At 54.1% G+C, this 27,428-nt stretch overlaps 8 protein-coding genes and 1 non-coding gene across 9 annotated transcripts; 4 read left to right on the forward strand and 5 right to left on the reverse strand.

The window, feature by feature from the left end:
- Positions 1–1,371: 1,371 nt before the first annotated feature.
- Positions 1,372–3,900, forward strand: J4E92_008107 (uncharacterized protein; the record flags this gene model as incomplete). The annotated part of the gene is made up of 5 exons (XM_051499464.1): positions 1,372–1,747; positions 1,802–2,020; positions 2,828–3,279; positions 3,329–3,460; positions 3,511–3,900. 5 exons carry the CDS (start codon positions 1,372–1,374, stop codon positions 3,898–3,900), a joined length of 1,569 nt encoding a protein of 522 aa, XP_051350247.1.
- Positions 3,901–4,747: 847 nt separating this feature from the next.
- On the reverse strand, positions 4,748–5,615 carry J4E92_008108 (uncharacterized protein; the record flags this gene model as incomplete). Its single annotated transcript, XM_051499465.1, has 3 exons — positions 4,748–5,031; positions 5,081–5,242; positions 5,294–5,615. The coding sequence occupies 3 exons, from the start codon at positions 5,613–5,615 to the stop codon at positions 4,748–4,750; spliced, it is 768 nt and encodes a 255-aa protein (XP_051350248.1).
- A 3,414-nt stretch (positions 5,616–9,029) lies between these two features.
- On the reverse strand, positions 9,030–10,733 carry J4E92_008109 (uncharacterized protein; the record flags this gene model as incomplete). The annotated part of the gene is made up of 1 exon (XM_051499466.1): positions 9,030–10,733. The coding sequence occupies one exon, from the start codon at positions 10,731–10,733 to the stop codon at positions 9,030–9,032; it is 1,704 nt and encodes a 567-aa protein (XP_051350249.1).
- A 467-nt stretch (positions 10,734–11,200) lies between these two features.
- On the reverse strand, positions 11,201–13,255 carry J4E92_008110 (uncharacterized protein; the record flags this gene model as incomplete). The annotated part of the gene is made up of 3 exons (XM_051499467.1): positions 11,201–11,458; positions 11,514–12,980; positions 13,196–13,255. The coding sequence occupies 3 exons, from the start codon at positions 13,253–13,255 to the stop codon at positions 11,201–11,203; spliced, it is 1,785 nt and encodes a 594-aa protein (XP_051350250.1).
- Positions 13,256–14,232: 977 nt separating this feature from the next.
- Positions 14,233–14,313, forward strand: J4E92_008111. Its single transcript has one exon. It is a non-coding gene; the product is annotated as a tRNA-Ser (tRNA).
- Positions 14,314–15,815: 1,502 nt separating this feature from the next.
- SSU72 (RNA polymerase II subunit A C-terminal domain phosphatase) lies at positions 15,816–16,722 on the reverse strand (the record flags this gene model as incomplete). Its single annotated transcript, XM_051499468.1, has 2 exons — positions 15,816–16,473; positions 16,523–16,722. 2 exons carry the CDS (start codon positions 16,720–16,722, stop codon positions 15,816–15,818), a joined length of 858 nt encoding a protein of 285 aa, XP_051350251.1.
- Positions 16,723–18,536: 1,814 nt separating this feature from the next.
- Positions 18,537–20,060, forward strand: J4E92_008113 (uncharacterized protein; the record flags this gene model as incomplete). The annotated part of the gene is made up of 1 exon (XM_051499469.1): positions 18,537–20,060. One exon carries the CDS (start codon positions 18,537–18,539, stop codon positions 20,058–20,060), a length of 1,524 nt encoding a protein of 507 aa, XP_051350252.1.
- Positions 20,061–21,384: 1,324 nt separating this feature from the next.
- On the reverse strand, positions 21,385–23,698 carry J4E92_008114 (uncharacterized protein; the record flags this gene model as incomplete). The annotated part of the gene is made up of 2 exons (XM_051499470.1): positions 21,385–23,282; positions 23,374–23,698. The coding sequence occupies 2 exons, from the start codon at positions 23,696–23,698 to the stop codon at positions 21,385–21,387; spliced, it is 2,223 nt and encodes a 740-aa protein (XP_051350253.1).
- A 1,457-nt stretch (positions 23,699–25,155) lies between these two features.
- Positions 25,156–27,200, forward strand: J4E92_008115 (uncharacterized protein; the record flags this gene model as incomplete). The annotated part of the gene is made up of 5 exons (XM_051499471.1): positions 25,156–25,314; positions 25,377–25,474; positions 25,523–25,530; positions 25,601–25,708; positions 25,756–27,200. 5 exons carry the CDS (start codon positions 25,156–25,158, stop codon positions 27,198–27,200), a joined length of 1,818 nt encoding a protein of 605 aa, XP_051350254.1.
- Between the last annotated feature and the right edge of the window lie 228 nt (positions 27,201–27,428).

Below are 27,428 nucleotides of genomic sequence, written 5' to 3' on the forward strand. Positions count from 1 at the left end.
CGAGGGGCAGGCTCGCCGTCGCTAGCGCGCATTGATCCCACCTCAAAATCAACGACAAACCTTCATGGACTTCGCCTAGTGCACGGCCGCTTCTTGCTTCTTTCGAGGACTGGTGCTGTACACTTTTGTAAGCTTTCATCGAGTACAGTCGTGTCCAGGGAATGCTCTTCGGATTGCCGCGATGCGCCACTCTCCGCGGCGAACGCGCGGCTGCAGCGGCTGCAGGTTGATGGGCTCGCTCCGCGTCGCCATCACATTCAATCGCTCAAATTCTCCTTTTCAGATCTCATAATTGAAGACGCTGCCTTCGGCATGATTTCGAAGGAAGTTTTTGTCGCGAAAATCAGCGAGCACGTGCCGTCAAAGACACAATACCGTCCGAGTCATAAGCTACCGAGCGGCTGATGGATGGACTTGCTTTCTTTGTCTTGAGCTCTCTGGTCCGACTGAAAGTCCAATAGAGATCGGGTTTCTTGGTTGCTCCATTCGGCATGCCTTGGTTGAGGCAGCACGACACAGCAAACGTCTACCTGGAGGTTAGTTGAGTCGGTATTGTCGTCTCCCGCTTACTATTCCAGGCGAAGCGAGCATGCTCGGTTGAGCGGCGCAGCTGTCAGGGTTGATCTTGGAAGAGTCTTTGCGTTTGCTGGAATAGTTTGTCGAGTGCAACATCTGGGAGTGCTTTGTCGGTTGAGACAAACACCTGGGTGGTAGTAGTCAAGTAGTGACGTGGAATCCTCGAACACTTATGGGTAGGCTGTCTTTCCCGGTCCCGCAAGCAATCTCGCTTTCCTTGCTCTTTCACATCCCCTTGAGGACTGTCTTTCAAACCCCATTCACAAGTTCGTACCATTTGGAATGGTACGGCGGAAAGGATGCAGCAGGACAAGCCTAGAAAGAGATATATACAATCGACAGTAGGATTCTTGCACTTACATTTCGCTATATTAGACGGCGTCGAGGGGCTCTGGCTTACTTATACTTAGTTTAGTTGGGTTTATATACTTGACTGGCAAGAAACAGCGCGATGCCTCGAAAGTTGATACGTAGTATCGCTACTGGGTTTGCCGCCTGCATGAACACTTCGGTCGCCCTCACGCTTTGGGCTTGGCGCTACAGTGATTTCCTCCTATATCGCCCCTCCCCCGCCTTGGAGTGACCGCCGTGTGAACACGTGATTCACCCTCTGATCCACTCTATCCGAGTTGGGAGCCTTCTGCCCCGCGCCACAAACAAACTCCTAGCGCGTTGTACCCGTGTAGTATTTCTAGGGCTTCATTTCGAGCTCAAGGAAAGATCACTCCCCTCAACCACTTCGATTCACAACCACAACTTGCAAAATTCATTTCATACGACGACGACAGCTTTACAATGAATTCCAACAACCCCTTCGCGGAGCAATCCCAATACACTGACGAAGAATTCGAAGACATCATGACATTCCTTAACGAAGATCCCGCTGTATCATCAACCCCTAATACCGCGCCAGAGACTTCACTGCCCCACGGCTCAGTTGGACAGAACGAGTTCGGACAGGACGTCTCCAGTGCACTTTCGAACGACCAATACTGGCAACATCCTCCGCCTGAGACCCTTACAAATAACAGCGGCTACTACAGCCAAGAACAGACGGACACGTCCGGGAGCGTCCAACCTGGACATTTCGTCCCTGGTATTTACTCGCCTGGAGGATACGAGCAAGTACGACTGCAGTACCAGCACCGAACAGAACCTACTGTGGCCCGCGGTACGTCGACATGGTTATCTTTACATGCGTCGAGCTTACACTGACTTCTTCTAGACTCACCCAGCAGCTTGGACAACGAGGCTTCATATTCCCCGGCTGCGGCTAACCCAAGTTATAACACTGGAACAACTCGCGCCTGGAACAATCAACTCAACATGTACACTTCTGGCGAGAGCGTACCCGGACAGTCGGCCCATGACTGGAACCTGCAAGGAGGTCACAATCACGGAGACACTGGCCGCCGGTATCAGCCAGAGAACAACGTAGCCTTCGGTAAGTCGATATGATATACACTCTGTGTCGCGCGCTCACACTGACTTCTTCTAGGCTCGTCCAGCAGCTTGGGAAACGACTTTATGTACCCCTCGACTGCGGCTAACCCGGTCCAAAACACTGGGCGTCCAGTCTTAGTACATGATCGTACACCATCGCCCGGCTGGATGAATGAGTCGACGAACCCGCCAATCGTGAATCAGACCCCTGCGTCATCGAGGAGCAATCCGCGATTCGTACGTCGGGACCCAGTGCTGGGCCATAGGCAAGTGCAAGACTTTGGAGTTCCTTCGAACTATCCATCAGCGCCTGTTCACACATCACATACAAGCCGCCCATCCAGGATGCAAGGACTACCGTCAGGCTTTGCGCAGCCTCTGAGCGCTGCATCATCGCCCTCTTCCACACCAGCACCTCATCGCGGACCAGACTCTCGTCACGCACCAGCAGATTTCCGAGGCTCAGTACCGACTCATGTATCAGAGCCGGGTCATGCGCCAGTCATGTTCTACCCGTCGACAGGGGGCCACCCGCCATCAACAGCTCGTGGACCGGTAGCCCCGCCCGATTCAATCGTCAGCCCTACGCCAGGATTTCAATATGGATACTTGCCCCCACAAGTACCAGGACTGCATCGTGCACCAGAGCTGCGACACCCATCAGGCCCGCAACACGCACCAGGGCCTCAATATGCACCTGGACCGCGAGTTAGATCAGCGCCGCCACCTACGTCGGCGACCCCTGATACATTCATGAGGCACCACCCGCCTGTCACCAACCACCACGCACCCGTAATCAACCATCCAGTAGCGACCGGTGATCCACCTGCGCCCCAGCTGTCCGAGAATAAGGACGCTGGAACTGGCGAGCAAGCTGCTGAAGGCGCTGACAGCGCGGGCGCTGTTAAATCCACCACACCCAAGCACATTCTTGAAAAAGAGAAGCAAGCCCGGGCCGCGATCAGGAAGTTGAAGGCCAAGACCAGTATGGATGGGCAGATGGGCGAGTCTATCACTATGGTTCGTACCAACACTGGAGTTGAGTTCAGCGGTACGATGTGGAAGGCGCCTGCCAATGATGTGACCATTCCTACAACAGAAGATGACATCAAGGCCTGCGTCAATGCTCTTGACCTGGCAATGCACAACGTCGAAAACATCCGGGAGAAGGCCGATGTCAAGTCATCTAACAATCGGTGGAACTCTGAGTCGAAGTACTATTTCCCGGAAGAGTACAATGCAGCTGCTGGCCTGCTTGTGGTAAGTTTAAATCGAACTGTATGCCTCTGCCATCACTAACGTAACATAGAAAGAGCTTATCAAAATCCACACCGACGGTTGGACCAAGCAGATCTTCGACCAGAACGAGCGTGAGCAATGTCAGCTTACCCAGTTCTACACCTTTGAAGATCGATTTGAAGGTCTTCGGGAACTGCTTCACGTAAGTATTCTGTCTTGATCATTATACGAGTTGATGCTAACCATACATAGTACTCCAAGACGTCTTGTCAGGACATCATGAAGGGTTCCCGTTTCTACACGATCATCGCGAATCCACGTAACTTGATCCACCGCACGGCCACCAACAAGACTGCCAACGTCAACAAAGGCCAGCAGATTCGGGCAGGTAAGGTGGCAATAAAGAAAGAAAGCAGCAAGGCAGCTTCTTCCAGCGCGACACCTTCTTCCAGCGGCGAAGACAAGAACAACAAGGCAACACAGCAGGATGGCGAGGAGGGCTCCAACAGCGAAGAATCCACAAAGGTCAAGAAGGCTTCAAGGGGCAAGAAGCGCGTTCGCGAAGAGACCTTCGTTGCAGAGGATCCAGCTGGCCAAGCACCTCGCAAGAAAGCGCCTGTGAAGAAGCGTCGCAGCGAGTGATGGCTAGCGCTTCCAGTCCGTTGCTTACCGGCGCGTTATACCCAGGGTGACAGAGTTATTTGGTTTCTGTTTTTCTTTTCAAAGCTCGGCGAAGTGTCAGAAATGACGTCACCGCCTTGCTCACTTGCGTTGCTTTTGGTTTTCTTGACTTCCTTGTCCTCACTGCCACGGAGCGGTGTCGCGGGAAGTACCTTTTTCTTATCTCCTAATAGTTGTTTCTCAATCTCATGTCAAAAGTGCGTTGCCACACACAGCGTCTTCCAAGATTGTAGCGGGCGTATGATAGTGCTAGCCACGCTCTAGTCCTGCACCCTAATACCAAATGTCATACACTTCCCCACCTACTTCGCTGCCGATCTTTCCAACCTTGAGAAGACTCAATGTGTTTCATCTGCCCAGGCATCAGCTCCGATGCTTCCGTAGTAGATTAAATGAGGTGCAGGTAGCCGACGATAGATTAACCAATCTCACAAAAGTTCCCCAGTAACGCCGAGACTGACCGATGAATCTCAACTACAACATTTCGTTGTCACTGTAGCGCAGTATTCTATATGCATCACCCTGTGACAGAGTATGACAGCGATCACGCGTCCGGTAGATGTCGCATCCTCGCTTTCGCTTGAGTAACACACCAACAAATTCATACGGACCTGAGGCAAGATTGGGATCACCATGACATCGAGAACAGAGATGTGCTGAAGCAAGTTGATTACATGCACTGCATGTGTGCAAAAGTTATATACAAAGAATCCTCAAAAGTTCCAAAATCCACATCTACCACCCAGTCATCGGAGATGACCACAACACCCTCACCCGACTAAAGTGCCGAGCGAGTCGAAGTACTTGTCTAGCAAGACTTGACAGCGGAAGCAGTGTACTTGCAGTTGCCGGAGGGGCCCTTGGAGACGGACTTGGGCTCAGAGCCGGGCTTGGTGCCCTTGAACTCCTCGCAGATGGTCTTGACGGAGGTAGCGCAGGTGCCGGAGATGGTAGCGGTACCGCCGAAGTTGGGGTTGATACCGGCAAGGACCTTTCCGTTGTAGGCCTTGACGTTCTTGATGACGACAGAGCGGGCGACGCTGTTCTTGCAGTTACCGCAGGCGCGGTAGAGCTTGCCGAAGTTCATGACGGCTGGGGGATGTTAGCAGTGTTCAGAGGAGTGTAGTGTCGGGGATCTTACTGAAGCCGTCAATGGTGACCGTGCCCTTTCCGTTGTGCTGGATGACCTTGTCGTCAGCGGCCTGGGCACCTCCGCCCTTGATCATGGCGTTTCCGTCACCCTTGAGGGAAAGCGCATCCTCGCAAACGTCGACCCACCAGACGTTCTCGATGGTGCAGGATCCTGGTTCGAATTAGTATCTATGACTCGTTGTTTGTACGGAAGGATGCTCACCCTCGCAGTGGACACCCTCAATCTGGTCCTTTCCGATAATAGCGTTCTTAAGAGTTCCGCCGTTCTTGATGAGGAAGACAGCGTCCTTGTCGCCACCCTCAACCTGGCCAGTGCAGCTAGCACCACGGCCGTAGGTCTTCATGCCACCATCGAAGGTTCCGCTGACTTGCTGGGGAGCCTTGTAGGTGACGGAGCCCTTGGAGGCGGGGATCGGGAGGGAAGCGCGCTTGGCGAAGGAGGAGAACTCGGAAGGAGTAACGGCGGCAGGGCCGGCGGCGGCGAAGCCAGTGATGGCAGCAACGATGGCGATGGAGAACTTCATGTTGACGGTTGAGTTGGTTGATCGAAACTGGAAAATCGAAGAGGATGCTTTGAACAAAGTATGTATAAAGAATGTAAGTCTCTGAAAGAGGTAGCGAAAGTGGATGCTTCAAGCAAGAATAGACTGAATGAATGTGATGGTGGTGGTGATTCCTTTTTGCCGGTGGTCGCTGTGATACTTATACTCCCCCTCAACTCGCCTTTTGGTACCACACTGAGGCACTCCACAATCGTCCGAAGATGTGCCATGTGGAAGACAGGGTACTGTTCCTCTCCGGCGGTACTGATGAGCCCAGGCCCAGAGTGTCATGCGTATCTGAGTAGGATGGCCCAGAAGAAGACGCTCGCAGGGTTCCGAGGACGTCAGGGCCGTGCTCTGGTGGGGCTTGGACGTTGGAAACACGCTCAGGGCGGGATATCTCGATAGCACCCATGCCAGGCTCATTTGTACTGTGGAGTTGGTAGAGAGTGAATTAACCAGTAAGCACCGTCTTGTCTTCCATATTCAACTTCCGTCACACCAGCGCGATAAGACATCAGTTTGCATCTCAGAAAGACGAGTTCTGGGAGACGACTTGAGAGACATCGTATTCTGGAACGCCACACGAACGCACACGAGAATGGATTTACCACCAGAAGCCAGGAAGCCGTTACATGTCCGATCGACTAGTGCTGGATCCAGCCTGTCACACCGACGCCAACGCTCGCCAAAATGCCAAGCTTTGACATGAAACCGCTCAAATATCCACATCGTAACCACCTATCTGGAACGCCAAGGAGAACTGAAATTTCCGCTCGTTGTTCGAAAACGTCTGGCCAGTCAAGCATTTCTCCGGGAACATCATTGGGGTCCTGCCAAGACACATTTGCGATTCGTGTCACGGGGCGAGCCTTGCGCTAGAATCTGGCTAGAGTGTGAGATAGTTTCAATGACTTTCTTTTCGATATCTCCGCCAATCGCGACGCTTCCTGGAGGGCGTAAAACACCAGCTCAAGGCGTCTTGGCACGTCATGTCACGCAAACAGGTGTCGTGCATGACGCCCAGGTGCCATTCCTAGGTGTACCTCTGTTCACCACGCTGATTAGGATCCCGCGTGTTCAAGAGTCGCTGACAGGACTTGCTTGCCAGGTTGATGCAGCCGGCTGACGCCAACCGCCCTGGAGGTTAGCTGCGTTGCGACTCGAGACGACGTCCAAGGCTGGTCGTCAAACGATCGCTCAGCCCATCCACGGAATACACATGTTGTTGTAGTTAGTAGTACTGTGTCATGGCACGTCGATTACTGATCGACGTAGAGTCGCGGAGTCGTGGGTACTGCGCGTGTCGTGCCGTGTTTCGCTGGTCGCGATCGGGTAGTCGTCTTCCGATTGCACGACTGCTATTTTGCGTCCTGCGTCGACACGATCCCTGTTCGGTCCTTCGCGATCTCTAGATCTGTGTACTATGCTTGGGAGATGCGAATTCGTGTCGTCCAAGACGGAGTAATATCGAAAGTAAGAACGTACTACCCAGGTTTCATGAAGGGCCGCAGCAGCGGACCGCACAAGTGTGGCGCAACGATGTGGCTCAGGGATGTGGCGCGGGGTTTTGATCTCCACTTCCTCCCGATTGCGAAAGTGCCCGACACGGCACAAGCAACGATAATAGCCCGGTCCAGAATCATCCCCTTCCAACTCCTCACCGTACTGCAACAACATGCATCTACCCAGCTAGCTACGATTGTACACGTCGTCAACTAGAGGAAGCAATGCACAACTCGTCTTGGCCGCTGCGATGATGCCCAAGCGCAGATTGGACACGAAAATTTTGCCAGACTGAAACACTGTGACGAAAGATCTTCAATCGCATTTTCAGAAAGCCTAAAGTTATTTCACGCCCCTAAGAGCGGAGTTCGTTGGTGCCGCAGCAGCCAATCGCATGAAGGCGTACTTTTCGAAATGAGACATTCATCTAGGCTGCTGGTATCCGTCCGCATAAGAATGCATCCAGCTAACCAGAGTGGATATGCATGTTCTTCTAGATCAGCTGGAAGCTAGCGGTGAGCTTATCGCTTTCAGGCCACACCCTCTTCCGATGCAATCTGCAGAAAAACCGTCCCTATCTTCGTAGATCAAGAAGAGCTTCGATCGGTAGGTATGCGCTAGAGAAAGACGCATTCAGTTCATTTCACCGCGCATCCTGTGCTTGGGAGGAGGAGTCGAATACTTGACTCCTATCACATATCCACAACATCGTACCTCCCAAACTTATCGCACTTCGCCGTCCTACCCTCCCACCCCTTCTCCATGCACCCCTCTATATACTTCTCCCGCCTCGCGTCCGCCACGATCCAATCTCCAGTTGTCATCTTCTGCCCACTCAGTCTGACCACCTGCACTTTCAATTTAGTACCAACAACCTCCCTCAACCCCTTAATTCGCTCAACAAAATCCTCCATCACCCCCTGATCAGCAGCCTCCATATCACACCACCTCGGCAGCACAAGCCTAATCACCTCCAGATTCATACACTTCCCGAGCGCAGCACAAACATCCTTAACACTACTATCATACTCCCACCCATCAGGAACGTCGAAAGGGATCTGCTTAACCAGTCTGACAGCCGCGCGTTTACTCACCGCCGGCCTAATCTTCTTCCATCGCTGCTGCGCCGTGAATTGAACCGGTAACGGCAGCGTGATACACCTGGTATACTGCCACGCATACTTTTCTCTTGAAGTGAACATGAACGCACTTGTGAACATCCACGCACTAGCAACCATCCACCCATTCATACCACTGAAGCGCCACTCGTTCTCTCTGTAGAAGTAAAACGTAGCTTCATGTCTTACCTGTCTGCTCACTCTCAGCAAGTTCAGGTTGACGCCGCATCTCCGCATCTTGACTTTAAGGTACTGCATGTTGCGGTTTGCGGTCACAATTTGGTGCGAGGCAATCGGGTTGTCTGTTTCGGGCCAGAGTTCGATGGGGAAGGGTAGGGTGAGTGCGGAGGCATAGATCATGCAGCGGAGTTCAGCGGGGAGGTCCATGAGCCGGAATGGCTGGCTGGGCCGGCTGGAGGGAGGGGAAGGATGCGGATATCTTCGCTCGGCGTAGAGTTTGGGGTAGCGAGTGTAACGGCGGAGTTGGCGAGTCGTGCAAGGAGGCGGTAGGATGCTGTTCGCAGGCATAGTTGCGGTTGGTTTCATGATCCGATGATGAGGTGCTTGCGAACGTTGGCGTAGTATAAGGCGGAGGACGTAGGGCGGGGATAGAAAACTCCAATAGGAATACGCGCTGGATCACGATGACACTTTGCTGTTTTACATGGCGCATGAGACGTTCAGATGATCATTTGAGATTGTTTGACCGCTACCACATACATCAAACTATCTAACCTGGGTACCTACTCTTATGTCTTCCACCACAGCAACATCAGTCCCAATACTCACCAGTTATATCAGCTCCGTATAGGAAGCACGCGAGCTTTATAATTACTCCGCGCAAAGAAGGGTGGTGGAGCGCGCTCAAGTCGTACCGGAACTTCTCGACGATGTTGCCGAAAGGGTCATCATCTTGGTAGGCGATAGTGGGTACGTAAGCCGCTATATCCGCCTCTTCCTGTTCGATGAAATGGCTGATCCAGTCTTCGATGTCCTCTTCCATCTCTTCAAGGTTCTCGTCCGCCCTCTCGTAGTTGATTGTGAACTTACTACCGTCATCCCGCTCATACTCGATCTCTTTGATGATACATTTGCCGTCCATGATAACGTCGGGACAGGCTTCGTTACCGCGATCTGGGTGTGAGTGCAGTACGTCGGCGAGAAAGACAAACATCTGCCGTTGAAGTCTGTACAGCTTTCCCGTCTTGTATTGCAGGGGCAGGCCGCCATTGAACTGCTCAACCCACAGCCGTGAGTTCACAGGGAGTTCGAGTGTTGCCATGATAATGTTGGCGATCGAGATCCGGAGAGATCTAAAGTCCTCTCGCTCCGGCAGCTCAAAGCGCATCTTTAGAGTGGGTGGAATATCAGGGCGCTCATCCCACTTATCAGGGAAGAATAGTCCACTAGCCGCACACCAAGCTTGCATCGATGCGAAATCATCGAACGAAGCCTGCGCGCTACGTGACGTCATCTTTCCAATGATATCTATGTGCTGCCACTGTTTGAGGGCAATTCTTCGGAACTGGCGATTGATCGAAAATAGCTCGGGTAGGCGACGTGAGATTGTTCGGCTCTCAATGTTGTATGTAAGACAATGATGGTCGTTTGACTCCATAAGCATACCAAGGAGTTTCTGCTTGATCGAAGTCGAGTAAAGGAGGTTCGCAAGACGGAGCATCCGGCTAGGGAGGAATTGCATCCTTTTAAGTTGTCCGTTGCTGTCCACATCGTATGGAATGATTGGAAGGGCGGCATCATCGGGACGTTGATGGCTAGACCTTCTCAGGATGAACGTGGCTTGTAGACCGTCGAGTGTGGCCTCAATGCTGTGAAGCGACCGGGGTGCTCGTAGATAGGGGCTCATTTCCGGACTACGCTGAGGCGTCAACAGTGTAATCATCGCATTGAGATTGGACTTGTTGATGGGGTATGGGGATGGAATGCTCCAGTGTTCATGTGAACGAAGGTCTCGTCCCGAGAACGCGTATAAAACTTCAATCTTCGCGCGCTGTCGGTTGCCTTGGCTCGTGAGTATATCCTGATAGCGCCATATCATCATCATGATAGGTTTCAAGTCGATCCTATCATTGGCAGGCTGACATAATCCCGGGCAAAGAGGCTCGAGATCGATGACGACTTTGCGCACGTAATCGAGGTTGGAACCAAGACCTGCCATCCACATGCTCAGGAGTCCCAGGGTCGAAGCGTCGGTGAAAGCGTCCATTTGCGTAGAGAGCATGAAGGTATTGTCCGAGAAAAGTATACTTCTGGCTTCGTGGTAAAACTGGCGGCAGGTACTAAGCAATTCGATGTCTGGAATCGCGCAAACCATGACCGGCCCCGGAATGACGGTCGATGGTACCAGTAAGATGTGGCCCTCCTGCTTGAAGACGTTCCGATGGATCTTGTTGCGGAGCTCTCCGGGAAGTTGAAGCAGAGGCGAGCCCGGCTGTGGAAGGAAGGGAGTAGCCATGGTTGATAGAGATTCTTGCGAACGAAGGCGAGTGTGATGGAACGACTGGGAAAGTCGTGCAGTCTGGTCGCTCAAGATATCTTGGGGCTCGAAGACTGGAGGGGTATAAATACATCGTGCGGCGGCAAAACGTTCGCTTGCAATGGGCGGTACTTCACGCACGAGCGCGCTGGGGAAGTATTCACTGTCTCGCTGATACTTGCAGCGCCAACGAAGCCGTAGCTTCGACCGGGGGAAGCCTATATGTACGCCGGAGGACCACAATGCCCATTCGCGGCCTTGTACAGGCTGTTTGCGACGTTCCTCGACCCTTCGCTGATACTCGGTAGCACTGCAGACCTCGTGGAGTTGACCTCATCTTGTTGCTACACCGGGTCGTCGCTAACAGTGTCCACAGATTTTGCCGTACCGAAGACTCGAGAAGCGACCTCGTCTGACCCCACACCTCGAACGTCAACGAACGGCTCCTACGGCGACTCGTCCGTCTCCTCAACAACCTTGCTGTATAAATGCTGATGCGAGACATATGTTTCTGTTCCATCAGGCGGTAGGTACTCCGGACAGATACCAAACGCAATAGCGCCTTTCTGGTCGAGGTACCGCTTGAGGCGCAGGGCCTGGCCCAAGACGCGGGCTTGCTTGATGCCGAACTCGTGCTCGATGCGCGACATGTACTTTTGCACAAAGTCTTGGCTTTCGGGTGAGGCCATGGGCATGGCGGCGGCCTAGAACAGTGGTTGTTAGTAGCAAGAACATCCCGCTGACGATGAATAGACGTACCACGTAAAGCGCCCATACAGTACTGTATCCTCCCGCGACGCGTACGATAGGAAGCCGGTCCTTTACAGATCCGTTCCCGAGAAGAGCTTTGACGAGCCCGTATGTGTTGCCTCGAAAGTTGCCATCGAGAGACTTGAGGGCTATACGGTATGGGCTTGCTGGCGCAGCGGATGCCGTCCACGGTGCGCCTCGTCCCGACGTGCGCGGTTCGTCGTAATCGTCATCGGGTGGGGTCGTCGCTCTGCTCGGCGCAGAATCGGGAACATCATGCATGAACTGGGGCATGCTTGCTATAATATCGGACTGCAACTGGTACAACATGCGAGCGCTTTTCGCTAGCTGCTCGTGGTATCTGCTGCCAGCAAGCGTCGGTGGACTAGTTGCGAACCCTGCCAGGATGCAGTTCCGGATAATGTCGTGGAAGTAGATTCTGTTGTAGCGCACCCAGTTCCAAGTCTGAGCTGCTGTCGCGGTCGGGTAGACGTGGTAGAAGTTCTCAAAGATACGTTCACTCTTCTCGCAATGCACGACGTCGTAATCCCAGTCTGCCCCTTGATCCTTGAATATGTTGACAGCGATGTCTTCAAGTTCAAGTGCCGATTCTATAATTTCCGACAACGGGAACGCCGACTGATTGAGGATGCGAGCTCGTAGGTCGATGGTCTTGATGTGGAGGAAGAAGAATCGGTTTCTTGGGTCGTGTGTATCTAAATGCTTCATGACTTCGCTGTTCAGATCGTGAACATATTGAGGAAGGGGAATGCCCTTTCCCATGCAGTTCATAGTGAGTAGGCCAACGGTGTGGAGGTACATGCGTTGTCCTGCGGGAGTAGAGAATTGCTCCATGCCTCTGAGTCTGATGAGAGATGCAGCGCCATCGACGTGGTTACTCCATCCAGCCAGAGAGGTGTCGTTGAACGTTGCTTCGAACATACTAAGCAGATTGACAGCGGTGAGAGTGCTATCGGCCTTGACAGCTTCAGGCGAAGAGATTGCCTTGTTGGCCATCTTGATAGCCTCAAGATACCAGCGTGTCGCTTCGGCTTTGAGACGAGGGTCCATGTAGAGGTTGGCTACACCGGCGATGCCCAGCGCTGTCATGGTCGTAGAGACGAGCGGATGGAAGCCATGCGTAGACAGATGTTGCTGGTACTCGACTGACTGTATGGACGGCTGATCCACTCCTGTGCAATAGTACGACATGAAGAAGCTGATGCCTTGATCGATGAGCGACGCTGTTATGGCTGTCCCCGGACATTGTTTCGCCATGATCTGGAGATAGGCCTCGCGCACATCTCTGATATCTCGCGCATCACGTGCGGCAATGGCTTTTGCGTTTGATATCTTTGCTTTTGTCTGCACATGCTTGGTTTCGTCGTGGAAGAAGGCGTCGACGGTTCGATCGTATCCCGGGCATTTGAAGTTGCGTTCGGCACACTTGATGCAACCCTCTGGCCGTTCATCGCACTACAATCTAGTCAGCGACTCGAGTCAAGAAGTCGGACGGGCAGAGTTCCCGGTGCGAATGGTGCTGTGTCTGCGGATAGCTTCTCGCACAGGATACCGCGTTGGGAAGAAGCTAGTCGCGGGTTGCGGCGCCCAACGCGAACACCGCACACTGCATGCCCTTGTCGGAAAACCAAGCCAGGTTACATGATTACATATAAGAGAGCTGGACGTACCTTGATCTTTCTCTCGCGACACTTCTTGCACCCTGTTGACGGTCTCCCGCGATACACCATGCTGGACTAGTGTTATCGCATCAAGGGTACGGTAGACGACGGATTCAAACGATTAGCAGCCACGGCTGGTTGTGAATATTAGGTAGAAGTATTAAAGATGATTTTCCCAGCGATGTACTGATGACGAAAGGATAGACGGCGACTTTTGCTCAGGTGAAATTGCGCTTGGCTGGTCACGATAGACGTCGACGCGTGTTTCTGACTGCAAACCAAGACGACCATTCCGACCGTACTGACGCATGTCGTGTTGTAACGGCCGAGCTTATGGCGGGACGTTGGCGTTCCGACGGACTCAATGACCAAGGCAACGGGTTTCTCAGCATGCAGAAGGGCGGTGATGAGACGGAACGCCTAGCGCTAGCGCGCACGTTTCCTGTCGCGCGTTACCTTGTCGAGGAAGCTGGACGATTGGCTCTTCGTCGTTCTTTCTGCATCTGGAGTTGATGCCACGCCGGGTGTCGGCCATAGACTTCAACTCGAAAATTGTGACATTGTGTCGTTGAATGGCCCAAGACATGCGAGGAACTGGTGTTCAGACGTTCGTCCGTGCAGATTTTGATTGCAGGGCAAACTCAACGAACACGAGTTCCTCGTGCGGCTAGTCTGGCGAGATCCGATCGGCGAGTGATGACACTGGACAATCGATGTGAGCAGTTCGTGAACAGATCGTGAACGACGTGATCTAGAACGTTCAAGGCAGATTGCACGTGTTTTGAGTTCGCTGGCTCAGATGGGGACGGGAAGTTTGAAAACGTCCAAACTTTGTTTTAGGGCAGGCTATAGAGGTTTCGTTCGTGCCATGGAACCTTCCGGGGGATGAGCTAAGATCCGGCGTACTCGGTGGACTAAAGCGGCCCGACTATGCTGTACGAAGTACGCTGGAGCCGCCCGTTCTCGGCCGTGATGCTCTGTCAAGAATGTTACTTACTATATGAATGCTGATTATGCCAGTTTCTTCATCGAACCAATAAAACGGGGGCGTTGTGGCGGAGTGGTTATCGCGCAAGACTAGAAATCTTGTTCCTTCGGGAGCGTCAGTTCGAATCTGGCCAACGTCGATCTTTTTGGCCATTGCATTGCCTTGACAGAGGACTTCGCTTAGTGGAGGCTATCTTTTTTGCTTAAGTCGAGTGGTCAGTCAGCTATACACGATCAGGTTACATCATTCAGGCGTGAGTGCAGTAAGTAGATGCGTTCGTTTTGAACGGCGAGGTAAGGTTTGATACAAAGTAATCAGGAAGTCGAATTAAAGAAGCCATCATGTGATGGCGCTTACTACAACCAATGTCTCGAGTCGAGAGCGTGAGTACTTCAAAGAATCAACACGACATCGATCTGGACACAGCTGCATTGGTAATACCATCTAAGCCTATGCTCACTGCACGTAGCCAGAAACATAACCAAGGGAAACCGTGTTTCGGAACCCCCATCTTCCAGTATCGCACCCAACTGCTGGGTCAACGAGTATGATCAAACCGTCATAAAACACATCACCACCATGCCCAGGCGTGCAGGTGCCCTTTGCTCCCGCATACCCATATCACACTCCGCTCTTTCCCTCAGTCCTGGCCGTCACAAACCCCAGCATGACAGTACTTCTTGCACCCGACCTCGTACTTCCACTTTCCGGACTTGACGCCCAAGCCTTTTTGTATAAAGTACCCGTACCGCGCATACTCTCCTGCATCGCCTCTTTCCTCATCTCCATCTCCATCTTGACGTTCCTTCTCCCTTCCTTCTTCATCACCCTCTTTGCCACCGTTGCTCTTGCTTCCGCCATGCTCTTTCCATTCTTGCCAAACACCATTCCCACACTGGTAAACACAAGTACAATACTCGGATCCATCATCTTGCTTTACGCATAAGGAGCGATCACCGGTTTGCTCGGCGTACCAGGTGCCGAGTTTGGCGATGGGGATTTCTGGTGTGGTAGATTTAGAATTGGATGTGAGTGTAGAAGTGGAGATGGACATACGATGGTGTTGCATGAGTTCCCAACCACAGTACTTTGTAGCATTTCCTTCTCTCCTCAAACTCGATGTTGACGGCGGCATCCATGTTGGTGATGAAACAACACTCGCGACGAGCATAGCGATCATTAAGAGTATCATGCCGCAGCAGCGACTTCCCGAAATTCCCGATCCGGCCATGGTGTTGACGCGCCAGGAATGACGACGGCTATCTTTTCGGCGGTATGTAGGTTCTTCGAGGATCTTGCAGGAGGAAGATCGGAATGTCAGGAAATTACAGTAATGCCGAATTACTTTTGACTTTGGCATCAACGCTCGTGGTACCGTACACGTGGCTAGCCGCAGACCGTGCCTCGAAGCTACAGCAGACGGAGTGTTTGTGCGTTGACGCGCTATGGCGTTGGTGATACAAACGTCATGTCAAATGTCACAATCAAAACAATCGCGATCGTCACACAAACACGGCAAAGACGGCGAATACCAAAGGTTATTTCGAGAAAATCGTGACCTCGTTGACAATTCGTAAGATAAGCAAAACGCCTCGCTATGCAGTATGGGTATCGAGTGTGAATAACAAACGCCGTAAGGAACTAGACCCAAGCCAAACTCCAGAGCGCGGGCATGTTGGGCCAGCGCTCTTGCCAGGTAGCAAGTATGTCGGGGACGCGCTCGTCAAAGCCAGATCGAGCAGCTCCACCACCGGATTGCCACCCGCTATCGCCATGCTGTTCTCTCTCCTTGGCTGCGGCCTCGTTCAGGCTGAGCGCAAGGTCGAGGATAGCTTTGCCGCCAACAAGGGCTTCTTCGTGGTTATCCCTGATGTCGACGTTGAAGACGTGGACAGGACGGTTGAGCTTTCCGCCCTTGTTGTGGAGATCTTCCAGCACAGCATCGAAGCAGCGCTCCTCGCACGTTATGACGACGTCGACGACACCAGATTCAGTACCCTGCGAGCCTTTGTCTTCGGCGTGGTCCAGACGTGGTTTGCCGGGCACCCAGTCTTGGAAGCGCTCAGGGTAGCCTTTGATGTTCAGGTTGCGGCCAAGCATGTTAAGCAGGCCGTTGTGGGTGTAGAGCGCAGTGTTCTGCCCGGCAAGCTCATCGTGGATGGCGCGGTAGGTGGTGCTGTTGAAGTTGTAGACGTTGGGCTGCGTGATGGTCGGACCAGGTAGACGGACGAGAGAGCCAGTGCCAAAGCTAATGGTAGGGAGATGGGCTGAGGCAAGCTGAAGATGAGCTTCCATGGAGCTAGCCCTGTTAGCGATTTGATTGGCTTGCGGATCAGCGAATGACATACCGGTTCTGGTTACTCGCACACACAGTGCAGAACTTGAGCTTGAAGCTATCGTCGGGTACCATATTCTGCTCTGCGTGCGCGTCGCTGGCGCCGTCCATGCCCATGGAAGCGGGCTCAGCTGGCGGCGGCGGGGGTGGTGGAGGTGCAGCGGCGGCAGCCTGCTGCCTCGCGCGCAGTCGTGGGTCGGCAGGGGCGTCCATATTCGGCGGGGTCGGGTCGGGTCGTGGTGTGGGAGGTGTGTGGGACGGTGCGGAGGGTGTGATGGGACAGGTGCTGGCGCGTCTGCGGACAGCTCTGCAATTTCTTCACAAACGTTAGTTATGGTTCCACGCAATTATAGACAGCAATCATAACAAGGTTCACGGGAGATCAGAATTTTCAGCGTTAATTGTGAGTCCTCAACGACATCCGAGGTAATTCCTGCGGATTGCCTAGGACAGCTCCAATATGGGTTCATCATCTCAAGGGCACGCGCACGGGGGCGGAAGGTAGCTGGTACTTACAGTATTAAAAGTAGTTACTGCAGCTCATAGTCCCATACATGGAGGGAATGAGCGCAAGCAGAAATGGACAGTGGAATAGTTGTGGTCGTTGTGGGAGGCACGAGGCCTGTGAGGTTGAATCTTTGTCCAGCTCGAGCTCAGGTAATAGTCTGCTTAGCGGCTGACTAAGCTCGGCTGAAAGATTACGCGGGGCGCCGAACACCTGGGCACCTCGAAATGGAGGGGCTGGTCGCGATGCTTCATGTCGAGAATCTTGGAACAGACTCTTACCTGTTCCTGAAGCGCTTGGACATAGCATATCTCGTATAGGGAGATCGCCTTCATTAAAAGCGATCGCGGTGACGTGATGCTATTGCGCAAGCATACTGTATACCCAAACGGGACGCCTAGGTAACCCGGCTCAAACGCACCTGTCACACAGCGCCGTGGTCTGGGGAATGTGGTCGGGAGAGGACCATGGCATGGCGAAAGGAATGATATCCGAGTCGACTATGATGTGTTTGCCCTCGTGACAGGACGCGGTGAAGACGGCCCAAGGAAGATGCTCGCGGGCCTGGCAGCGCATTCGACCAGCGGCGCGCGCGCAGTCCCCATGCAGCTAGGCGATGACCTGAAACGCCTACTAAGGTGAAAGTAGCCTAAGCATGCATTGATGGGGTTTGCAATCATGGAAAGGAAGAGCCGTCAGAACACACACCCCTCGTTGATGCCAGCAAGGCTGTCTCGAGGCCTCTTGACTCGCTACCTCTGCTTGATATCGACAATCGCACAAATACATTTGCATGCCCTGCCCACCGGCGGCGCTGTCAAGTATCCTGAAACACTTTGGCATCTAGCACTCCCCGCCGCCTGGTGCCAAAAATAGAGTTGGCCATCACCACCACGCGCGCGCTGGTCTACACAGCATCCAGAAGCCGCCAGAGGCCTCGCCATAGTCGCGTCGCCCCTTAGCCGCACTGTTGCCGTTCCCCTCCTGCACGGAACCCTCGAAGCCACCACGTTGGCCCTCGGGTGCGCACCTCATCAACCGTTCACTGGGCGAGTGTTAGCGCCAGGCCTGACCCCCACAACCCCCAGCGAGCGCTTCTCCAGCCGCTCTCCAGTGGAAATATCTTCACGCCCGCCGCGCACTCCCAATCGCCAGGCGGACCTACACAGCCGACGTGCTGCTTCCAGAAGGCCTGAAGCGCGCCGCCGGGCCATTGGTCACTGTCGCCTCGAAACATCCGACACAAACATCGAGTCACTGCGCCATCTGCCGTCGCCAGTCCACGTCGCGCTGATTCGAACGCTGCTTGTGCGCCTTGTGCGCTGGCCACCTGGAGCCCGTCTCTGCTCCCGCGGCAGTTTCCCGAGTACTGCATACCGCATACCGCATACTGAATACTGAAGACTGTACTGCACTAGCTGCGTCGCATCCTACTCTGCCACCCGCACTGCCCTCGACCGCGCTTCAAAACTCCATATAGTTACCGCCGACGCCCGACCTGTCTGTTCACGCAATCTACCGCATGACAGACGCCAATTACGCACCAGAGACGGCCGCCGACTCGCAGCGGCTGAAGAACATCACAGAAGGAGTGGCTGTCCGCGGATACCACAGCGAGCAAGACATGGCGGCCGATGTCTTATCACCCAGGAGCGACCCGGGCGCATCGGCGCAAGTCGGGGTCAATCGCACCTCCCTCCCGCCGCTCGTCACTTCCCCGCCATCCAAGGCGAAGCTCGAGCGCGCCAGCTCCTACATGAACAAGCGACTGTCGACCTTCTCCAACACGTCCAACACACACCAGTCCGTCCGCTCCAGGCCGCAGTCGACCGCCTTCCCCATCTTCCACTCGAGCCTGCCCTACTCGCTCGTCCGCGACTTTGCCTACGACCCGCTGCACCCGCTCTTCTACGGCCCCCTCCCGGAACAACCTTCCGACATCTCGACACCGGCCAGCGAACACAGCCGGAGACTCTCGGACCCGCCACCCGTGGCATGGCGAAGCGACCGTGGCGGTTGGTCCGCGGGGTCCTGGGACGAGAACGGCGAGCAGCTCCCACAAACAGCATACGACGGCGGCCCGCCCTACAGCGAGGACGACGACATCTCCAGTCCGGTAGTCACAAGCCACCATGGCGCGCGGCACAAGAAGCACAAGTCCAACATTGTCAATTTCGACCACACTCGTGGGCGGAGAGGATACCCCGAAGAGCAACGGCGGGGCTCGATACTGCCTATGAACGGCGAGAGCAGCCAGTTCGTCAGCGACGAGGCTGCAAACGGGCCCGGGGGTGAGTTGATCACATTTCCACCCGAGTCGTCGCGGCTCGGTGTGCCAGAAGGAGCTTCACGACGAGACTCGCACTTCGCAACCACTCTCCCACAACGGGCATACGCTGAGACCGACGCCGATGTCGAGGGCCCGCCATACGACTCAGACGACGACATGTCAGAGCCCGAGGACTACATCCACGATGACAACCGATTCTCGCGCGATTACCAGTTCACCATCGCATCGCCCGACGAGGAGATGCACGGCAAGGCCGTCGCCCTATTCGACTTCGCACGCGAGAACGACAACGAGCTACCGCTGGTAGAAGGACAGGTGATATTGGTATCATACAGACACGGCCAAGGTTGGCTCGTAGCCCAAGACCCAAAGACTGGCGAGAGCGGGCTTGTCCCCGAGGAATACGTCCGCCTGCTGCGCGACATTGAGGGCGGCTTAAACGGTCTAGTTGGTGCCGTCCAACCACAGCCCGAACTGCTGCCACCTGAAGCCAACAATGGGCCTGAGAGTCTCCTCAGCCCCATCTCAGCTGGACCCGAAGCGAAGACGCCCACACAGGCCGATCACCCGCAAAACTACACACCCGTCATATCGACCTTCTCAACCAGCCACAAAGATCTGGAGAAGTATCCCACGGATAGGCTCGGGACGCCTACTACCACCGAGGGCGGCCCGTTCTCAAGAAGCAAAGACACTGGCGCTATGGAGGGTGTGGAGTCAACGCCCGAGCCGCAGCCTCAAGACCAGAAGCCATGAAGATTGTAAGGTCGCTTGCCTTACCATTGGCAAGCCCGGAAACCAAACTCCGCAGAGCTACAGCAAGGGGTGCTGGACCCATGCATGACCAGGCAGACAGCCTTGCCCACCGGAGCAAAGGGATAGCCACCCCCTCATCGTAGCATGGCTTGGCTGGGTGCAAAAAGAAACAAGATGCTCAACGCGTTCACGACATTCGCTTCAACCCATGTCTTTACCCAGTCTCTTATTTCTTACTCACGAACGCATTCTTCGGCATAGCGGATTCTCTTTCTTCTTCATGCGGAGCAGGGCGCCAAAATGGGATGGATGGTGATGGACGGAACGGAGTATAACTGTTGTCACGGCAGCAGAGGAAAGGATGCAGGTACGATTGGAGCGTACCGGTCCCCGAAGAAAGGAAAGGAAGGGACACCACGATCTCGAAGGTTGTTACATGTTGGACGGTCGGGGCTTACATGGTGTGGACATATCACTATCATTGTAGTTGTACATTTCTCTTTTCTATCTTGACGAAACGACACTTGGCTTGTGATTATTAGAAAGAGAAAGCAAGCCGAGTAATGACGGAGGAGGAGAGTGTGAGATATCTGGATTCTCACGATTGTTTAGCGGTGCGATGGAGCGAGAGGCGGTTTTATATATCAAACCGCCGTCTTCTGTAATACATGACTGTTTCGAGAACTTTGGCTCCTTACGATGTTTGCGATGATCTTTTCTTGTTCTTGTTGATGATGTCGGTGTTGGAAGATTTCCATCTCCCAGCTCTCATATTTAGTAAGTAAACATCTCCTGAAGCAGACCTCGGGACCAAGGAAAAGCCGTCACACCATTCCAAGACAATCTTCCTCACAATTAACACCACCAAGTACAGGGTATGTGTCCTGCGATGTAGTTCCTGACGCAACCGCATGAGCTTACCGGTTACAGAAAATACACGTTAATCTACGATGCGTCTGTGTACCATGCTTTGTTGTACTGCAACTAAATTGTGTGCACAAACACATTCAATCTCGTTCTACGAAACGCTTCAAACTGTGTACCTTGCAACAAGAAACGAAGTACTGGAAACAAGCACCACCTCAGGGCAGCAAGCGATGTCTATACCAAATCATGTCATGTCATTCAAGGATGTGATCCCAATACCTATACTATGCCCACACACCCCAACATCAACCAAACGCCCAAACGCACACGCTTCCCAAACTCCGCTCTACCAGAAACCACCCTAGTATCCCGAAAACAATGAGAAAGAAAGAAAGAATACTGTACAAAACCCCCCCACCCAACCGACCTTCCCAATCCAAAACAATACTCCAACCACTCAAAGCGTAGGCGCCCTCTTCAACCCCCGACAATACCTAACATACAACGCATCAATAAAATGGCTATGCCTAATCCCCGGCGGCCTCGCTGTCTTAAACGTCTCAATCGCATCCTCAACACTATACCCCAACCGCTCAATCAGATAAGACACCAGAAAGAAGCCCGTGCGGTTGAACCCATAATGGCAATGCACGCCAATCAACCCAGGCCTCCCTTCCGCACGGATCTTGTCGACGAGATCGAAGAAATCGTTGACTTCGGCCGCTTGGGGTGGTTGCTTGGATACGGTGGGGAATTTGTGGTAGGGGATTCCGCCTTCTTCTAGGCCTTTGGGGTCGTAGACGGGGTTGTCGTGCGAGATGTCGATTACAGCGCAGAGTTTACCCTTCCACTGTCTGGTCAACACCTTGGGTGTGTGCTCCTCGTCGACTTCTCTTAGTGTCTTCATAGCGCGGAAGACGCCTGCGATGGGGGCTGAGACGGGGGGCACGGCTTTCCATTTTGCGAGGTTCTTTACGTCCCATTTTCCCTCTGTGGAGAGGTAGGAGAGTTGCCATGCTAGGGAGAGGCGCGGGTCGATGTAGTCGATGAAGAAGGTGTTGATTAGGCCGGCGATTATGCGCGAGGTGGAGGGCGCGAAGAGGAGGGAGTGCGCGGCTGGTTTGGGCATTATGGCGGTTTTGACGACGAGGCGGCGGGGGTGCGGGGAGGGTGTGTGGGTGGTGGGGGTCATGGGAGTTGTGGTGGCGGATAGGAGGGGGCCGTCGGTGGTGATTACGCTGCCTTCTGTTGTGTTTTCCGAGACTGAAGAGACGCTGACGTCCGTGGTGGATATAGCGGTTGATTCGATGGTCTTGGTGTCGTCTTCTAGTCTTGGTAGGTCCTTGACATCGATACCGGAATCTTGGTGCTCTGTACGTCCCGGATTGTCGTTGTCAGGGAGGACTGCGGAAGGTACGAAGGGGGCTGCTGCAATGGGCAGGCTCGCCATCTCGCTTGGTGGTTGGATGGCGCTGACATCCCTTCCTAGAAACTCCACAATCTGCTTGACGTTCGACGCAGGGGTAACTGTGTCAGTCTCACCAGCGGCGAGAAACACCGGTATGTTGAGTCCTTTCCAGACCTCTTTCCCTGGGAGACCCCCTTTCGGCGAGCCACTGGAGTAGTCGGGACACATTCCGCGGGCCATCCTCAACCACACAGCACTTCGGCTCTGCTTGTTGAAGCGCAATTGTAGCTTCTTCGTTTCGTCGTCAGAGTCCACTCCCGCCATGCGTAGGACGCTCTTGCTGTTGACACCTCCTCTTCTATCCCAACGTCTAATCAGATCGAAAAGAGCGGCAGGCATCAAAGTGACAGAGCGTAGCTTCTTGACTTCTTCTTCAGTAGGAGGTTCAGCTTTAGGGCAGATGGCAATCAAGCCGCTGACACGCTGCGATAGGAGGTGTGCGTGTGGTGAAGTTGGGGAAGCCAAGAGCGCAGCAAGTGAGCATCCCATGCTGTGGCCAACAAGAACGACAGGCTGTCCATCATTGACTCCGCGATGTGCTTCGATAACGACGGCGAGAAGCTGCACTAGGGCTTCCGTGGTGTAGGCGTCCCATGTCTTCGGCTCGAAGCTTGACACACCGCACCCAGGGAGGTCAACGGCCAGGCATGGGGCAAGATTGGAAAGACTGATAAGGATGGGACTGAATTGAGCGATAGAGCCCCCGAGGCCATGGATGAACACCAGTAGTGGAACAGGACACGGATCCTTGGGGAGTTTGTCTTCTTGGTGATGTGGGCGGTAAAAGGTCCGGAGCCTGGGGTAGACGAATCCAGTTGACGGGACGGTGTAGGAGCGAACGGTGGAGTACTTCTTCAATAGGCCTGGGTCTGTACCAGCGGCTTCATCTGCGGAGGATTAGTAAAACAAGGCTAGATGATCGCCAGCTAGGCCACGTGATGAATGACATCCACGTGTGTCGCTAGGCAGAACACTCACCAGCCGCGGTATCAGATACATGTTGGGTGTTGATGGCGGTTCCCTTGTTTCCCTTACTCCTATACCAGAGCACAGATCCAAACCCACACAAGGCTGTCAGTTGGAGCATGCCCACAAAAGTCAGAGTCAACCGGTCTCCGCTAACTACGAATGGGTTGAGGAGCCGGAGCAGACGGAGGGCGGATTGCTTTATACTGAGCCCATACCAGAGATTAAGGTCTGAAGCGGTCTGTGTCACTGGGTCGCTGGGTGAGGCAGCGAGGGGAGCCTGTGGAAGACGCAACGTGCCATTGCGGAACAAGCCAGGTCGCGAATGAGGCTCCATGTCCCTTTTCGTGCTGGAATGCTGAAAGTATATGCGACGGGGCGTTCGGGTTGCCGGCGTGCGGGACGGTGACGAGCACTGGGCGGCAGCCAATGGAATCAGATGGTGCCTCTCGTGCCCGGATCGCTGGAGAGAAAGAGCCGGTGCTGAGAGCGTCTCTTATTGGAAACCTTGCGCACGTTTGGCAACGGCGAATGCGCGGCTACGAAGGATATTCCTTAATCTGGGATCTGAAGGCGCGACCGATATCTGACGAGGATATCATCCTGACACAGCGATATGGAGAGATAAAGCGGCAGCGAGCGGTTTTGCTTTGTGCGATAGTGCTTTGCAACCCCCAACTCGGCAGGGAATGGCGTGGGAGTGGTTGCGATATGGAAATTGCTTAGTAGAGAGGTTTGTGATGGGCGCATGGGCGGTATGACGTTGGGTTGGGCTGCTGCCAGGCTTCGGAAGCGGCGTTTTCACGTCCATCGTGGGAACTTGGCAGGGATGCTCGAGCCTTTTCCAACGGCCTTCCCCTGACCATCATCACTGCGAACTCTATGGAGAACGATACTTAGTCCTCCCACCTCCCCGTCTCATTGAGACCTGCTGCCAATTTGCGCGTGCTTTTCCTGTGATCCGGATCTTCCGGTGCGACGCCAGCCCGATACACCAGCGACGTGTGCTCTTCGTCGTCAGTTCCCCCAGCCCAAGGCAGAATGCAGTACTGTACATGTACTGGGAACGACCCGGTACTCGGGTCAGATCGACTTACCTGGCCGTCGCGGTACGACATGGACAGATGAATACATAGCCGACATGCAGCCTTGCGTGCTGCGACGGCCATGCAAAGCGCCATGCTCGCAGGATGCATGCGAGAGGCTCCCGCCATTCCCAGCGCGATCTGGCGTCTTTCCAGAAACACCCCGCGAGCGACTTCGCCGTTGCGGGCGCCGCATGTGGTCAAGCCGAAGCCACGCCGGTAGTTGCGCCGACACACACCGGATTTGGCCGCGACCAAAGTAAATTCCCCAGACCAAACCACACCACACGGCGCTAGATGGCCTCGAATCGTCATAATCGGCTTTCAATCAGGCCCGTCGCATTGGTCAATGGCAGCGTGTGTCAAACTCACGCGTCTACCATGTTCCCATCCGACGGACCCCTCCATCGTTCCGAACGTTGGCTCCAGCGCAACGTGACGAAGGGCTGTCGAAGCCCCACACAGACGTCGCTGCGAGCATTCGGATTGCTCCTTCGTCACTAGGGCAGCCGACGAATGTGTAGATCCCTGCTACGGGAGTACCTGGGTATACACGGTAACTGCTAGTTATCTCCGTATCTCTCACGACTTCGTCCATTGACTCAACTTTACCTTTCCTCTCTGACTCCTTCTTGAGCTACCTGTGCCTCCCTCTCTATTCTTCAATTGCACTGACCTCTCTTATCAATCACACTACAAGCAGCCCGCCATGGACCCGCGCAACCTCCAGAAGCAGCGTGAACCAGAGGAGCCACGCTTCCTCAGCTTTCCACATCTTCCCGATGACGCGAAGCTCGAGGATGGCAAGCCAGCGCTCAACAAATACTCATCTACACTTACAACCGGTCACAACTTCCCCGGAGCCCAGGTTCGCTACCCGGTGCCACGACGATTGAAGGCCTTCAGTCACTAATGACTCTCGTCGCATAGGCAATGCTGTACGCAGCTGGTGTACCATCACGGGAAGCAATGAAGACGCAGCCCCACGTGGGAATTGCGAGCGTCTGGTGGGAGGGCAACCCTTGCAAGTCAGTATACTCTTTGGATTCGTTGTCATAATGCTAACGATACTGCAGCATGCACTGTGAGTGACGCATGCGAACGCTACGATATACGCCAATGTAGTTTTGACGTTGTATACTGACGATGGGTAGTGCTGGATCTCGGTAAGGAAATCAAGAAGCACGTCTTGAACGACAACATGCTGGCATGGCAGTACAACACGATTGGTGTATCTGATGGAATCACAATGGGTGGAGAGGGTATACACACCACTGTTGGCAGTCTCTACACATTCTAACATGTCCAGGAATGCGCTTCTCCCTCCAGACCCGCGAAGTCATCGCCGACAGCATCGAAACCGTCACATGCGCCCAGCACCACGACGCCTGCATAGCCATCCCCGGATGCGACAAGAACATGCCCGGAGTCATCATGGCATTCGCGCGACACAACCGTCCCTCGCTCATGGTCTACGGCGGCTCGATAATGCCAGGATACTCCGAGACGCTCAAGAAGCCTATCAACATCTCTACCTGCTACGAAAGCCACGGCGCGTACATATACAAGAACCTGAAGAGTGCTTCAGAGGGCAAGTTCTCACCAGATGAGATCATGGAGGATATCGAGAGGAATGCTTGCCCAGGAGCTGGTGCTTGCGGAGGAATGTACACGGCCAACACAATGAGTACTTCGATCGAGGCAATGGGACTGACACTCCCCAACTCTTCCACGACGCCTGCAACCTCACCCGCCAAGATGCGCGAATGCGCCAAAGCCGCTGCTGCGATACGAGTCTGCATGGAGAAGAACATCACACCGCGAAAGCTCCTCACAAAAGCTTCCTTCGAGAACGCCCTCGTCATGATGATGGTACTAGGCGGATCCACAAACGCCGTGCTACATCTCCTCGCCATGGCAGGCACAGCAGGCGTCCCCCTGACACTCGACGACTTCCAGCGCGTCTCCAACAAGATCCCCTTCCTCGCCGACCTCGCGCCATCAGGAAAGTACATGGCCGCCGACCTCTTCGACATCGGCGGCATGCCCTCCGTCATGAAACTGCTTGTAGCAGCCAATCTCCTCGACGGCAGCATACCCACCGTGACAGGTAAAACCCTAGCCGAAAACATCGAATCCTACCCGTCCCTCCCCCAAGACCAAGTCCTCATCCGGCCCCTGTCCAACCCCATCAAACCCACCGGCCACATCGAGATTCTGCGTGGCAACCTCGCGCCTTCGGGCGCCGTCGCAAAGATCACGGGTAAAGAAGGCCTAATCTTCACCGGCAAAGCCATAGTCTTCAACAAAGAACACGAGCTCGACCGCGCGCTCAACCTAGGCCAGATCCCTCACGGCGAAAACGTTGTCGTAGTCGTCCGCTACGAAGGCCCCAAAGGCGGTCCTGGCATGCCTGAACAACTCAAAGCCTCGGCTGCCATCATGGGCGCCAAACTTACCAACGTGGCCCTCATCACTGATGGACGCTACTCTGGCGCTTCTCATGGTTTCATCGTCGGCCATATCTGTCCCGAGGCTGCGGTTGGTGGTCCTATTGCGGTTGTGCAGAACGGCGACATGATTACGATTGATGCGGAGAAGAATCGTATTGATATGGATGTGCCACAGGAAGAGATTGATAGGCGGTTGAGGGAGTGGGTGGCGCCTAGTATGCCCGTCACGAGGGGTGTGCTGGCGAAGTATGCGAGGTTGGTGGGGGATGCCAGTCACGGGGCTATGACCGATTTGTTTTGAGGGGAGCAGAGTACTGCACATTGCATATATTGACATTGGATTGGCATGTGCACGACAAGTTAACAGACCATATGCAATGTATGTTCCTGGACATGACATGGTCAAGCGCGCATGAACTTCAACGAGAGAGCGAGACCATAGCAATGGCGGAATCACAGCACAAGGAACGATTTGCACGGATGTCGAAGTAGAGGGTATCATGTTGCTTTTGAGGCCCAAGCCCAGTGT

The sequence above is a fragment of the Alternaria infectoria genome (assembly GCF_024043175.1).
Source record: "Alternaria infectoria strain BMP 0036 chromosome Unknown scaffold_15, whole genome shotgun sequence".
NCBI lineage: Eukaryota > Fungi > Ascomycota > Dothideomycetes > Pleosporales > Pleosporaceae > Alternaria > Alternaria infectoria.